Source organism: Narcine bancroftii, chromosome 3, assembly GCF_036971445.1.
Source record: "Narcine bancroftii isolate sNarBan1 chromosome 3, sNarBan1.hap1, whole genome shotgun sequence".
NCBI classification, from domain to species: Eukaryota; Metazoa; Chordata; class Chondrichthyes; order Torpediniformes; family Narcinidae; genus Narcine; species Narcine bancroftii.
The window spans coordinates 320,374,878-320,389,219 of NC_091471.1; the positions used below are offsets into that span (position 1 = coordinate 320,374,878).

The 14,342-nt window shown below is 45.6% G+C and overlaps 1 protein-coding gene across 1 annotated transcript in view; it reads right to left on the bottom strand.

Annotated features, from left to right (window-relative positions):
* The window catches only part of LOC138759084 (protein kinase C beta type-like), a 226,664-nt gene extending 213,150 nt beyond the window's left edge, over window positions 1-13,514 (bottom strand). The window contains exons 1-2 of the mRNA XM_069928963.1: window positions 13,439-13,514; window positions 12,188-12,270 (exon numbers count right to left, since the gene is read on the bottom strand). Of these exons, the coding sequence (XP_069785064.1) occupies window positions 12,188-12,270; window positions 13,439-13,505 (150 nt within the window). The 5' untranslated portion in view covers window positions 13,506-13,514. The remainder of the gene's footprint in view (window positions 1-12,187; window positions 12,271-13,438) is intronic.
* Between the last annotated feature and the right edge of the window lie 828 nt (window positions 13,515-14,342).

The window sequence follows — 14,342 nt, forward strand, 5'->3', positions numbered from 1 at the left end:
CAGCAAAGACTTGCTTCCTCCTTTTGTATCCCTCCTGATCTGGGCTCCACGAGACCGGGAGTGACGTTACCACGTGCTGACCACTAATCTACGGGGCTGGAGTGTTTAAAGTGAACAATGGGAGCCCTGCGCCCTCTAGAAAGAAGCACAAGGTATAAGCAAGATGCTTGGAAAATACAAGAATTGTAAAAAGAAGCTTAAGAAAGAAATTAGGATAGCAAAAAGAAGGTACAAGGTGGCTAAAGTGAACAGGGTGAAAGTAAATCTGAAGGGTTTTTACAAATATGTAAATAACAAAAAGAGAGCGAAGGATAAAGTTGGTCCCTTAGAGAATCAGACAACTGTGTGGCGGAGCCGAATGAGATGGGGGAGATAATGAATAAGTTCTTCTCTTCAGTATTCACTAGGGAAAAGGATATGGAATCGTGTGATGAGAAGCAAAAAAGATGATTATGGAAAATGTAGGGTTAGGAAAGAAGGGGTGTTGGAAATTTTGAGGCATATAAAGATGGATAAGTCTCCGGGTCCCAACGGGATTTTCCCCAGGAACTTGAGGGAAGTCAGGGAGGAAATAGCAGAGGCTCTGACAGTGCCTAGAGTGGGGCATGGTGCCGCGGGATTGGCGTGTTGCAAACATGGTTCCTCTGCTTCAAAAGAGCTCCAGGTGTAGGCCCAGCAATTATCAGCCAATAAGTTTGACATCGGTGGTCGGTAAACTAATGGAAAGTATTCTTAAAGATAATATGTATAAGTATCTAGAGAGGCAGGGACTGATCAGGGACACCCAACATGGGTTTGTACAGGGAAGATCATGTTTTACAAATCTTGTTGAATTTTTTGAGGTGACTATGAAGGTTGATGAGGGTAGAGTAGTAGATGTAGTCTTTATGGATTTCAGTAAGGTCTTCAATAAGGATCTACATGGAAGGATGGTAAGGAAGGTTCAGGCACTAGGTATTAATGTTGAAATAGTCAGATGGGTTCAATGGTAGTTAGAAGGAAGATGCCAGAGAGTCATGGTGGATAACTGTCTCTCAGGGTGGAGGCCGGTGACAAGTGGTGTGCCTCAGGGAACGGTGTTGGGCCCCTTGTTGTTTGTCATTTACAATATTGATTTTGATGATGGAGTGGTAAATTGGGTTAGCAAATATGCGAACAATACAAAAATAGGGGGAGTTGTGGATAGTGAAGATGGTTTTCAGGGACTGCAGAAGGATTTTGACTGCTTAGAAGAGTGGGCTGAAAGATGGCAGATGGAGTTTAATACCGATAAGTATGAAGTGCTTCATTTTGGGAAGAATAATCAAAATTGGGCATATGCAGTGAAGGGGAGGGCATTGAGGAATGCAGAGGAACAGAGAGATCTTGGATAGAGTGGATAGAGTGGTAAAGAAGGCTTTTGTTATGCTGGCTTTTATAAATCAAAGCATAAAATATAGGAGCTGGGAGGTGATGTTGCGACTGTTCAAGGTATTGGTGAGGCCAAATTTGGAATACTGTGTGCAGTTCTAGATCCCAAATTTTCAGAAAGATATCAATAAGGTAGAGGGTGTAGGGAAGATTTACTAAAACGTTGCCTGGATTGCAGTATCTAGAATACAAAGAAAGATTGAGTAGACTGGGTCTTTATTCATTTGAGTGTAGAAGATTGAGGGGGGATTTGATAGAGGTATTTAAAATTATGAGGGGGATTGATAGAGTGGATGTGAATAGGCTTTTCCCCTTGATGATAGGTGAGATTGGAACAAGGGGTCATGAGTTAAGGGTTAGTGGGCAAAAGTTTAGAACTAACATGAGAGGGAGCTTCTTCACTCAGAGAGTGGTGGCTGAGTGAAATGACCTTCTGGAAGAGGTGGTGGCGGCAAGGTCAATTTTGTCATTTAAGAAAAAGTTGGAGAGGTTCATGGATGTGAGGGGATTGGAGAGCTATGGGCAGAGTGCAGGTAAGTGGGACTAGATCACAAAGCGGTACGGACTAAAGGGGCCGAGATGGCCTGTTTTGATACCGTAATTGTTATCTGGTTATGATTTCTTGCCCAGGTGAGTGAAAAACGACCTGGCCCACGGCTCTACGCGACTGCTCGGCGAGCCGCCCTGGGGACAGTTCGCAACACTGTGCTACATGGCAGCTCGGCCCACTACATAAGTATTATTTTAAGATCTTTCACATATTAATTGGCTGGCAGAATCTAGTGAAAATGTATTAGGCAACATACCCATCTCTTTTACAAGTCAGATTCATGCGTTTTAGCAAGTCTAACCAGTGATAAACTCAGCATCATCAGACGTGAGAGGTACTGGTAAACTTTCAACTACTTGCTTATTTATTATAAATGGCTGCTTGTGAACACAAGACAATTTACACACACCCACTTTTTCACAATGAAATGTAGGCAATGTAGCATTCCTGGTGATTACAGCGCAGGTCAAACAGGAGATGAGAGTTTGATCAGAGGTTATGATAAACAGGAGAACCTCCATATTAAAAGTAAGAGTGAAATATTGTTATCTTTCCTCGACAGGTAACCCAAAATTTTCCTCCTGTGTAACGACCATACTTAACCAAAGAAGCCAAAAAATACTGCAAATACTCAGCAAGTCAGGCAGCATCTGGAGGGAGGGAGAGAGAGAGGAAGAGAAAGCAACAGAGAGAGAGAAAGGGGAGAGAGAGGGGAAGAGAGAGAGAAAAACAGGAAGAGAGAGGGAAGTGAGAGATGGGGAGAGAGGGGAGGGAAGAGAGAGGAGGGGGAGAGAGAGAGAGAGAGAGAGAGAGAGAGAGAGAGAGAGAGGGAGGGAGAGAGAGAGAGAGAATTGCTGATTCAGGTCAAAACCCCTTTGTCAGAAAACACTCTTCACAGATGTTGCTTGACCCGCTGAATTTTCATCATTTCAGCTTTTGTTTCAAGTGTCCAGCATCTGCGTCTTTGATTTTTCTGCATTAATGGCGCATAAATCACATTCTGGCTGCCTAGCAATCCAAGCCTCTCACTACTTGTCAGTCAATTCCAAACCAGTTACAGTGGAGATGAGAAAGGTGAGCCAATGACATGTGCAGGCAAGTGACTGAGAACATGCCAAGACAACTCACTTAGAACAGGCTGGGTTTCCAATAAACCTGCACATAAGGGACTTGCTGCCTTATTTCTGCAGAGATATGCAGGAGAGAGCCAGGATTGTGCTGCAGCACTCAAAATTTCCTGGGGTGGACTATGCCTGATCTCACTGGGCACCACAGAGCCCAATCCCCAAAAATGGGAGTAATGAGCATACACTTACACTCCTCATGCAAAAGGGAACAAAAGCACATCCACAGAAAGAAGAGCCCCCCGAGGAGCCCCCTGTAATGGAATATAAATATTGGGAGGAATTTGTAAGATTTCGAGTAAGGTTACATACATACACACATTTTAAAACAGATCTTATTTGAAAGACTGAAGAATTCATATTCAGTTACATTGCAGGATATCTGGAGAATGTGATGCACATTTCACAAGTAGGTGCTAATTGAAATGATGTCATGAAATTGTTTGTAGGAGACAAACTGGCTGTTAAAATGTACTTACAGAGTGCTCACAGAAAGTCATACCTGGGTTTTGTTTATCTAAAACAGCATCTTGACCAAGGAGAAGAACTCCTGTTGTTTGCTGAAGAAAGTGGGGGTTTTGCAAGTGAGAGTCACATGGGCTTTCTGGAGTCTCAGTTGGAGAGAGACAAGTGAACAAGCTCTCTCAGCTAATGTGGGTGACACTGAAAAGCAGCTGAACAGTGCAAGCCAGGAAGAGCTGGTTGAAACTGATGAAAAGCTCCAGAGCAGTGGATGACTGAAAGTGCTATCTGTCTGATATTCCTCTGTTGTAGCACGAAGAAAGAGGTTCCAATCTGGAAAACCCTGATGGGGCAAATTTCATCAGCGAGACCTTGAGGTGACTAATGGTGGTACCTCAGTTGAGGAAATCTGGGAACAATAAATCTCTCTCTGCAAACCCTACAAGAACCTTCCTGAGCCATAAACATTTACCTTTCAAGCACCAAAGTCTGGAGAACTTTATACATGTTAAGTTCTGTGGACAGTATAAGAATTTCCTGCATCTAGAGAACTTGGAAGGAGACGTGAGATTGAACTGTGAACCAAATAACTTTTCTTAAATTTACACACACATCATACACATGCACTTAGAATTAGAAAGGGGGTTAATTTGGGTTAGTTAAGTATAGAGATAAGTTAAAGTTTGATTCTATTTTCATATTTAAAGTTGATTAAAGACAACTTTTGTTTTAAAAACCACTTGTCTTGGTGAATGTCTGTTGCTGCTGGGTTTTGAGGTCCTTTGGTCTTGTAACACACCCCCTGATTTTGTTTAATTGACTCCAATCCTATTTCTGTTGGAAAGATTTTTAAACTTTTTATAATGTAATAAATGATTACATAAATAATGTTACACAGAATTTGTTTTTCTCTGCCTTAGGCAGACAGACTCGCCATCGACAGAAATTGCCTGAAGCATCTCTTACAGCCAGAAGGCACTTTCAGGTGGCCAATTGGCCCGCTTGTAAAGCCACGTATTTTGGCAAAATGCAGCAGTGGGAAGGCCAAGTGAATGCGCAGGAGGCACCTGCAAGGCGAGTTTGGTAACCCTCCTCTGAGAGGGATAATCCCTGCAGCACAGTGGCCTCTCCAGCCATCTGAATGCAATTGCCTAAAAGTGGCTGCATTCGAATGACAGTCAGCTGGCCAGTGCCTGACAGCTCCTCTCCCAGTCCCCATGCTGTCGAGCGGTTGGCGCAGGCTGTAAGCGCGGGGATGTCCCCACACTGATCCCGCTGACCCGCTCTCTCCCCACTCACGAAATCAGTCCCCACACTGTCGGGCAGCCGGCGCGGGCTGTCCCCTCACTGTCATGACAGATTTCGGGAGTGGGGAGAAGGGGGCTGGCCGAAACAATCCCAGTACCTGACTCGAGCACCTCCTTCTCCCCCACCGGCTGCTCCAGCCATCATACTCACCCGCTAGCCGCTCCAGCCCCCGTACTCACCTGCCGGCCGCTCCAGCCTCCTCCCCCACTGACCATTCCAGCCTCCTTCTACCCCGCCGGTGCTTCAGCCTCCTCCCCCGACGGCCGCTCCAGCCCCCGTACTCACTCGCCGGCCATTCCAGCCTCCTCCCCTTCTAGCCACTCCAGCCCCCATACTCACCCGCCAGTGCTCCAGCCCCGTGAGTGGGGAGAGAGTGGGGCAGCGGAATCAATGTGGGGAGGACATCCTGCGTGGAACATCCCCGCGCTGGCTGTCCCAGCTGACAGCCAGCCATCCTGAATTGACAGCCCAAGGGACAGGAGCCAGAATGTGCTAGGATGCGCATCCCAGCGCAGCTGTCCTTTCAGGTGGCCAGCACTGCGCTTTCAACACTGCCACCTGAACAGCAATTTAAAGGGACACTTCTGCTTCTTCAGGCGCATTCTTAGCAGAGAATGCACCTGAAAAAATCTAGAGAAAGAGAAGCAAAAGAGAGTCCCCCCAGAGTCACCAAGTGTCCATAGATTCGACCCCAGCACTCCTGCAGCCACATAGAGTCCAGTGTAAACCATCAGCAGCCCGACTTCCAAACCTGAGCCTCCGACATGAGCAGTAACCCTTCAGCACCCTCTCACATCCCAGTTCCGATACCCGGTACCCCTTCAGCCAGTCTTAGGCTAGTCTACAGCAGTCTGCAACCTGGTATGAATCCCTCGAATGCAGTCGTCAGCAGTCCACAATCTGTGTGGGTTCCTCACCTTAAGTTGCCAACAACCCCCCGTCTGTGTGCCTCGTCACTAGTCCGCCTCAGTGTTCACGATCCCATGGATCGTCTCCTCTGGTTCTCCTTCTCAAACAAGGGATGGGCACCCTGATTTCTGGTGCCCTACACCAACCTTTCGCTTCTGCGTAATCTGTAACCCTCGTTCCAACTGCCAATCATAGGCACCGCCATCTTGGACGCAGCCACCGGGGTTGCAGGCAAAAGAGCTATTGAGTGAAACTAGCTGCAACGTGGATGCAGTGAGCAAGAAAGGACATAAAAGCACGCCAAAGTGGAAAGAGAGATGTGGCCAGCGAACAAAAATGAAAGGTACAATCAAAAGTCATGTTGTCGATGTGGCACACAACATCTACCAAAACAGTGTCCAGCATGCTATATGTGCAACAAAGTCAACCATTATGCCCGTTGCTGTAGGAACTAAGTGCAACAAAGCAATGTTCATGTAGTAGATGAAAGGGAGACAGAGGAATTCTATATAGACATTATGACTGAAAACAAAAAAGAAAAGAGAAACTGGATGTTGAGATTAAAAGTGAATGACATATACATTTCAATTAAATTGGATACTGGAGCACAAATTAATGTAATATCAGAGACTGATTTTAAGAAGATTATACCCAGACCAAAGATGTACGGAACAAAAGAGAAGGTGACAAGATATTCAGATACCGATATACCAGTGCAAGGAAAATGCACGGTCAAAGTGAAACACAAGGACAGAGAGCACATGCTAACATTCATCATGGTACCAAAGGATGTACAGGCCAGGCTAGGTTTAACAGCCTGTGAGAAACTGAATCTGGTAAAAAGAGTCCTCATCGTGGAAAGCAAAGGAGAGACAGTCCATGATGAACTCATGAAAGAGTACAAATATCTATTTCAGGGTCTAGGCTACCTTCCAGAACAAACGATCAGAATGGATAAACATGTGCCACCGATAATACATCTATGTAGAAAAGTTACATTTGCACTTCAAAAGCAACTAAAAGCAGAGTTGGAGAGGATGGAAAGCCTGAACATGATTCATGAGATAGATGAGCCAACAGAGTAGGTGAATTCACTCATCATTGTGGAAAAAAAATTGAAAGCTTAGAATTTGCCAGGATCCAAGAGATTTAAACAGAGCAATAAAGAGAGAACACTTTAAGCTTCCGACACGTGAAGAAATCATGTCACACTTTGCAAATGCAAAGTTTTTCAGCAAGTTAGATGCACCATCAGGATTTTAGCAGTTGAAATTGGATGAAGCAAGTTCAAGACTCTGCATGTTCAATAGTCCATTTGGCAGGTACAGATTCCTAAGGTGACCATCAGCTCCTGAAATGTATCACAGAACTATCCATATTGTCTATGAGCACCTGGACGGAGTTGATACCTCAATGAATGACGGCACAGTATGGGGAACCATGAGAATGGAGCATGATGAGAGACTAAGCAAAGTGATGGAAGCAACAAGGAAAGCAAACCTGAAGCTGAATAGAGAGAAATGCCAGCTCAGGGTGACAGAACTAACATTGTAGGAGATATTACTGGCAATGAGGGCATCAGACCAGATCCCAGAAAGGTGTCCACCATTGGAACATGCCAAGGCCATTATGCAAAAAGAACGTACAGAGGTTTAATGGAATGGTCAGCTATATGGATAAATTCATATTTAACCTCTCAGAAAAGAACATTGAATGAGAATGGAATCGTGAGCATGAAAAGTCATGGAACAAACTAAAGAAACTGCTCACAGAGGAACCAGTTCTGAGGTTTTATGGCCCAGTGAGACCCATCAAGATATCATCAGATGCATCACATAGTGGGCTCGATGCAGTTCTTCTGCAAAAATATGATGACTGGCAACCCATTGAGTATGCCTCACTCTCAACGACAGATGCGGAGACATGATACGCTCAAATTGAAAAGGAGCTGCTCAGCATCACATACGCCTGTGAATGATTTCATCATTTTGTGTCAGGACAGGCTATTAGCGTAGAAACTGATCATAAGCCCTTGATTGCATTGTTCTAACAGCCATTAAATGAATGCCCACTTAGAATACAAAGAATGATGATTAGGCTGCACTGCTATACATTGAATGTGGCGTACACTCCAGGTAAGCAGACACATCTTGAGCTGTTGACACAAGAGAATCCACAAACACCAAAATGGATGAACACCTAAACGCCTTCGTCCCCAGATCAGATGCAAAAATGGAGCTCATAAACAAAGATGAAACACTGAGACAACTAAGAATAAACATCTTGGATGGATGGCCTAACATGAAGCATGACTGCTCACCTGATGTTTCAGAGTACTGGAACTACTGGCGGAACTATCAGTGGTTGAAGACATCATCTACAAAGGAATTAAAATCCTTATCCCAAAGAGTCCGAGAAAAGAGATGCTAAAAAGGATCCATGAAGGACATCTCAGAATCGAAAAGTGTAAGAAAAGAGCACGAGAGGTGATGTTCTGGCCAAGAATCAATAATAGCTGCTTTCAGGTGGAATCGCCTGGAGAATGAGGCTCCAGAGCAGGCTGGGGGTGTCTGCGAAGGGACGTTCAGGTGGCAGCACTGAAGGAGGTGTTCTGCCACCTGAAAGGTCTGAAGTGCGGAGAGGGGCCACAGAGTAAACACCGTCTCCTGAGTCCGGGCAGAGGCAGCTGTCTGACAGCTCATCTCCCCGCTGCCTGACAGCTCACCTCCCCGCTGCCTGACAGCCCCCTCCTCGCTGCCTGTCAGTCCCCCAGTGCGGGACTGCAGAGCTGGGGCGGCTGGCGGGAGACTATGGCGGGGAGGATAGGTTTCGGCAGCGGGGAGGGTAGGTTTCGGGAGTGAGGAGGGTAGGTTTCGGCAGCAGGGAGGGTAGGTGTCGGCAGCGGGGAGGGTAGCTGCCACGAGCAGAGAGGGTGGCTGTCAGCTGGTCACCAGCTGACTGTCAACAGCCTGCCTGCTGCTAGCCACCTGAAAGTTGCTAACAGTTTTGCCTGAGCTGCTTTCAGGTGCAACGGGGGATTCTCAGAGCAGGATATTATACCTACAGGAGAAGGATTAGATAGGTAAACCTCCTGGCCGGGTTCTCCCCTTTCAGGTGGCCACCTGACAGCTGCATAGGAGTACAATAGGCTGCTCTGCAGTCGGGTGTTGTGGCCATCTGAAAGTGGCTAATAATAGAACAAATGAAGTGTCAAACTGTACAATATGCTGGAAACATCAAGCAAGCAAACGTTTAATAAACATCCAGCACCATACAGATCTTACCAGACAGTAGGCGCTAACCTATTCGAATGCCAAGGGAAGGACTATCTGATAGTCACAGACTATTACTCCCTGTATCTAGAGGTGTATAAACTGAACATCACCACTTCAGATGCTGTAGTAACAGGTATGAAAGCCATATTCTCCGGACATGGTGTGGCCTTCGCAACAATTGAACATCACCACTGCAGATGCTGTAGTAACGGGTATGAAAGCCATATTCTCTGGACATGGTGTGGCCTTCGCAAACAATGGACCCCATTTTACAACTCAAGGTTCTGACAGTTTGCCAAAGAGTGGGACTTTACACACACCACATCAAGTCCTTATTTTCCACAGTCCAATGGTCTAGTGGAAAAATCGGTCCAGATAGTGAAAAGACTGATAAACAAGGCAAAAGACAGTGGAATGGACTTCTACCAGAGCATGCAAGTATGCTGCACAATGCCGCTCTAGTGTGGTATGTCACCAACACAACTAAGATCAAACCGACCCATCCAGGAGAACCTCCTAAACAGAAAAGAGGGGGAGAAAGTGAGGAAGTTCAAAGAACAACAGAAAGAAAAGCAAAAGTATTACTTTGGCAGAGGAACAAAAAACCTACTGAAATTCTTCACTGGTGACCAAGTAAGGCTAAAAGGCAAAACAAACTTATGGACTCTGAGAACTGTCCTTAGTGAAGTCCAACCAAGATCATACGCCACTCAGACAGATGAAGGTGCTGTTCTGCGAAGAAACTGTCGAGATCTTCAAATGGGACCAGCCACAGTAAATGAAAAGACGGATACTGTTGAACAACCTGAGTACATATCTGAGAAGACATCGTCTGAGGCAAAAATTGAGATTCAAGGACAATCAATCAGGAGATCGTCAAGACACGTGAATCCTCTCTTAAGAGAATCATTGAGCAAATTTAAAGACTCCTGCTATAGAAAGAAGTTGTGCTATCTTTTTCGCTCTTCAAGTTTTACTGTATGTAAATGTGAACACACAAAACAAGTTTTAAAAATTGTTAACAATATTGAAAATAATGAAAATGTAAGTTCTTGGTGTTAAAGTTAAAATTGCAGTTATACAAATAAAAGATGTCAGTTAAAAGTAAGCTACTTTTGTTTTAAGGAAGGGAGATGGTAATGATAGTGATCTTGGTTGCAATGCAACTAGCAATGCCTTAAGGATAATAGCTCCCGTTTGATTAGACTTGGCTGACAGCAGGGGCTGACACGAAGCAAGTGACAGCTTGTTAGAATGGAGGCTTGCAGTCTCATGGCCTGCCTCATGGGGCTGTATTCAACAACTTTAAAGTAAAGAACCTTTTCCTTCATCCATGTGTTGTCTAAGAACTCATACATAAGAATACAAGATGAAACACCCACCCCTCATCCCTCTCCCCTCTATATGCCGCCCATCCCTCTACCCACCACTCTCCCCCTCTACACACTGCCCATCCCTCTTTCATCTCTACACAATGTCCTTCTCTCTCCCCTTCTGCACACCGCCCATCGCTCTCCCCCAGTGACACACCACCAGTCTCTCTCCCCTACACACAACGCATCCCTCACCCCCTCTATACACCGCCCATTGCTCTCCTCTCTACCCACCACCCATCCCTCTACCCCCTCTACACACGGCCCATCCCTCCCCTCTCCACACAATGCCCATCCTTCTCCTCCCTCTACACACCACCCATCGCTCTCCCCCTCTACCCATCACCCATTGCTCTCTTCCCTCTACCCACTGCCCATCGCTTTCCTCCCTCTACCCACCACCCATCCCTCTCCCCTCTACAAACCACCCATCCCTATCCTCCATCTACACACTGCCAATCCTTCTCCCCTGTACACATCGCCCAGCCCACTCTACCCACCACCCATCACTCTCCCTACTACACATCCTTCTCCCTCTCTGCACACTTCCCATTGCTTTCCCACCCTCTTACCCCACCAATCCCATCTTCTGCCCACTGCCCTCTACACACAGCACTCTGCACCCTCTGCTTACTGTCCTGCACACACTGTCTATTGCCCCAGAGAAGCACATTGAATTGCCTGATGACAGACCCCCATCATTGCAGACCCCACATGAAGACAGGGGTCCATCACTACAGCCCACATGTGAAGGTAGGTATTCTATTACTACAGACCCCACGTGAAGGCAAGGGTTCCATCACTATAGCCATCTACAAATTTGCCAAAAGTACCACATTAGTGGGTTGTTTAAGGAAGGGATGAATCAGCATACAGGATGGAGATTGAAAACTTGGCTGAATGGTGCACCAACAACAACCTTTCTCTCACTGTCACCACAACCAAGGAGCTGGATGTTGACTTCAGGAAAGGAAAGCCAAAGGTGTATGATCCAGTGAACATCAGGGGATCAGAGGTGAAGAGGATGAGGAAATTTAAATTCTTATGAGTCACTATCTCAGAGGATCTTTCCTGTACCCAACACACCAAAGGCAACGTGAAGAAAGCACGTCAGTGCCTCTACTTCCTCAGGAGTTTGCAGAGATTTTGTATAACATCAGAAACACTGACAAATTTCTACAGATGTGGAGTAGGAAGTGTGCTGACCGGCTGCAACATGGTTTGGTATGAAAACACCAATACCCCTGAGCATAAAACCCTCCAAGGGTAGTGGTCAGAGCCCAAGATCATGACAGATAAAACTCTCTTCACTATCAAGAACATCTATGGGGAATGCTGGCATCAGAGACCAACAGCAATCATTAAAGACCCTCACCACCCAGCACATGATCTGTTCTCGCTGCTACCATCAAGAAAGAGGTATAGGGGCCACAAAACACACCATCAAGAATGGCTGCTGCCCCTCCATCATCAGACTCCTCAACAACAAACTCAATTTAAGAAGTCTTACTTCTGCACTTTATTGATTTTCTTTTTGTTCTCTCTGTATTGCACTTTATTGATTTTCTTTTTGTTCTCTCTGTATTGCACAGTCAATTTGTTTACATTCAAAACCTGTTTACAGTTCTTGATTTGTTTACGTTTTGCGCTGTGCACAATTTATTTTGGTAATTCTGCCGCATCTGCAGGAAAAGGAATCTCAGGCTTGTATGTGATGTCATTTATGTGCTCTGAAAATAATCTCAATAAATCTACAGCCTACATGTGAAGCCTTACCTCAGAGGCTGGTCCTGTATCTGCGCCCGGACAGGAAAACGTGACAAACTCATGGCACCGCTTGTGGACCACGAAGGAACACACTGTAAATGAGAACATGGATCGTTAGAATGAATTACCCACCCAGTGCACATTAGCAATCAGACTAACACAGCTAATGGCAGTGTCCAGGACCCTGGCCTGAAGTTGATTGAATGAAACAAGAACTGATCCACACAGAGGGATGAACATTGACCCACAAACACACAAAGGTGAGATCATAGCTAGTGTTGAGGATTTCACCAGTATCACCCTGGCATTCGTTATGGAGCTTCATGCTCAGAGTAACGATTCTCACTTGGAGGACTCAGCAGAGCAATAACTGAGACCATCAGTCTGTATCGACAGGCTGAGGCTAGGAGTAACAGCATCATAACATCCTCTCCCCAGGGTGATGGGGTGGAGAAATTCATAACCCAGCACCCTCTCCCCAGGGTGGGGGGGGGCTTCAAACATAGCAACCTCCCTCTGGGGTGGGGTGGACATCCGCGTTACGAACTGAATCCCATTGTTCACTGCCACCCACACCAAGCTGCAATGCTATCCAGTCAAGTCAGCTGTTGGTTCAGTCAAGACGTTAGTGCAATAAAGAATTTCTTGGGCAGGTCCACTGCTATGGAACAAAGTCCAGGGTATCATGATTACAGAGTTAAATAGTAGAGGAGAATCACCTTCTAACAACAAGGTCCATCCAAGGGTCGGCTAACAGCATGAAACAAACTGTCCTTGACTGGTCATCCACGACATGCATCACAGGAGTGTGGAGAAGGAAGGGAGGCCAGGGTGCGACGGATCCTTTTGTGTGTTAGCAACTTTCCCAAGACAGTGGGAGCAGCAAATCAGAACACACTGCAGTTTCATGTGGATTAAGGCAAAACAGTTCCAGCACCACAGATCACATACCAGGGTACCTGTCCAACAGATCACATACCACTGTTCCTGTCTCACAGACCACATACCACTGTTCCCGTCCAACAGATCACATACCACTGTTCCTGTCTCACAGACCACAAACTACTGTTCCCGCCCCACAGATCAATTACCACTGTTCGCGTCCAACAGATCACATACCACTGTTCCCGTCCACAGATCACATACCACTGTTCCTGTCTCACAGACCACAAACTACTGTTCCCGCCCCACAGATCAATTACCACTGTTCACGTCCAACAGATCACATACCACTGTTCCCGGAGAATATGACTTTCATACCTGTTATTACAGCATCTGCTGTGGTGAAGTTTACTTTACTCTTTACTTTAAAGTTAAAGTTTGCCATGAGGCTGCAAGTTCCATTACAGATAACATACTGCAGTCTCCTGCTCTGTGTCAGCCCCTGCTGGCAACCAAGTCTAATCAAATGGGAGCTATAATCCTTAAGGAATTCCTAGTTTCATTGAAATCATTACACATCCCTCTATAACTCTTTGCATATTTATCTTGCTCTTGAAATACTAATATATCTTCTTGTTTCTTTTCTTTGTTCTGTATCTTCATTGGAGTCAGAATCTATTTTCATAATGTCTATCATTCCTTGGCAATTCTGCTCTGTCAACTCTCCCAACTTATTACACATACACTTAATTGTCAACTCGACCATGTGCAATGACACACATCCTTCCTGCCAAGCGCCACTTTTGCCAGTCTTCAGGAGGGACACTTCCAAAGGTGTCCCCTCTGTTTCATCTCTCCATCAGGACCTCTTCACAGCTCTAGGTTCTGGCTCCTTCTGCAACAGAGGCCTCCCTCCAATTTCTCCAAGACTCCAGCAGCCTATCCAATGATTAAATGCATCTCAAAAGATAAGTATATTATTCCTACATTGTTTTTACTTTGTTTTACTTCATTTACTTCATTAATTATTCTTTTTCTACATTTTCCAAGTTACATGCTCCCTCCCTCCCATATCACAAATTTTGTACTACAATTCCCGTAACACTGTTCCTGTACCACAGGCCTGGTACCACATTTCCTGTAACACGGTTACCATAGTACTGTTCATGTACCATGGTTCTGTACCACAGACCCATGCCGTGGTTCCCATACCACGAATCATGTAGCACGGTTCCCATATTACAGTTGCTGTACCACAGATTACGTGCCACAATTACTGTAC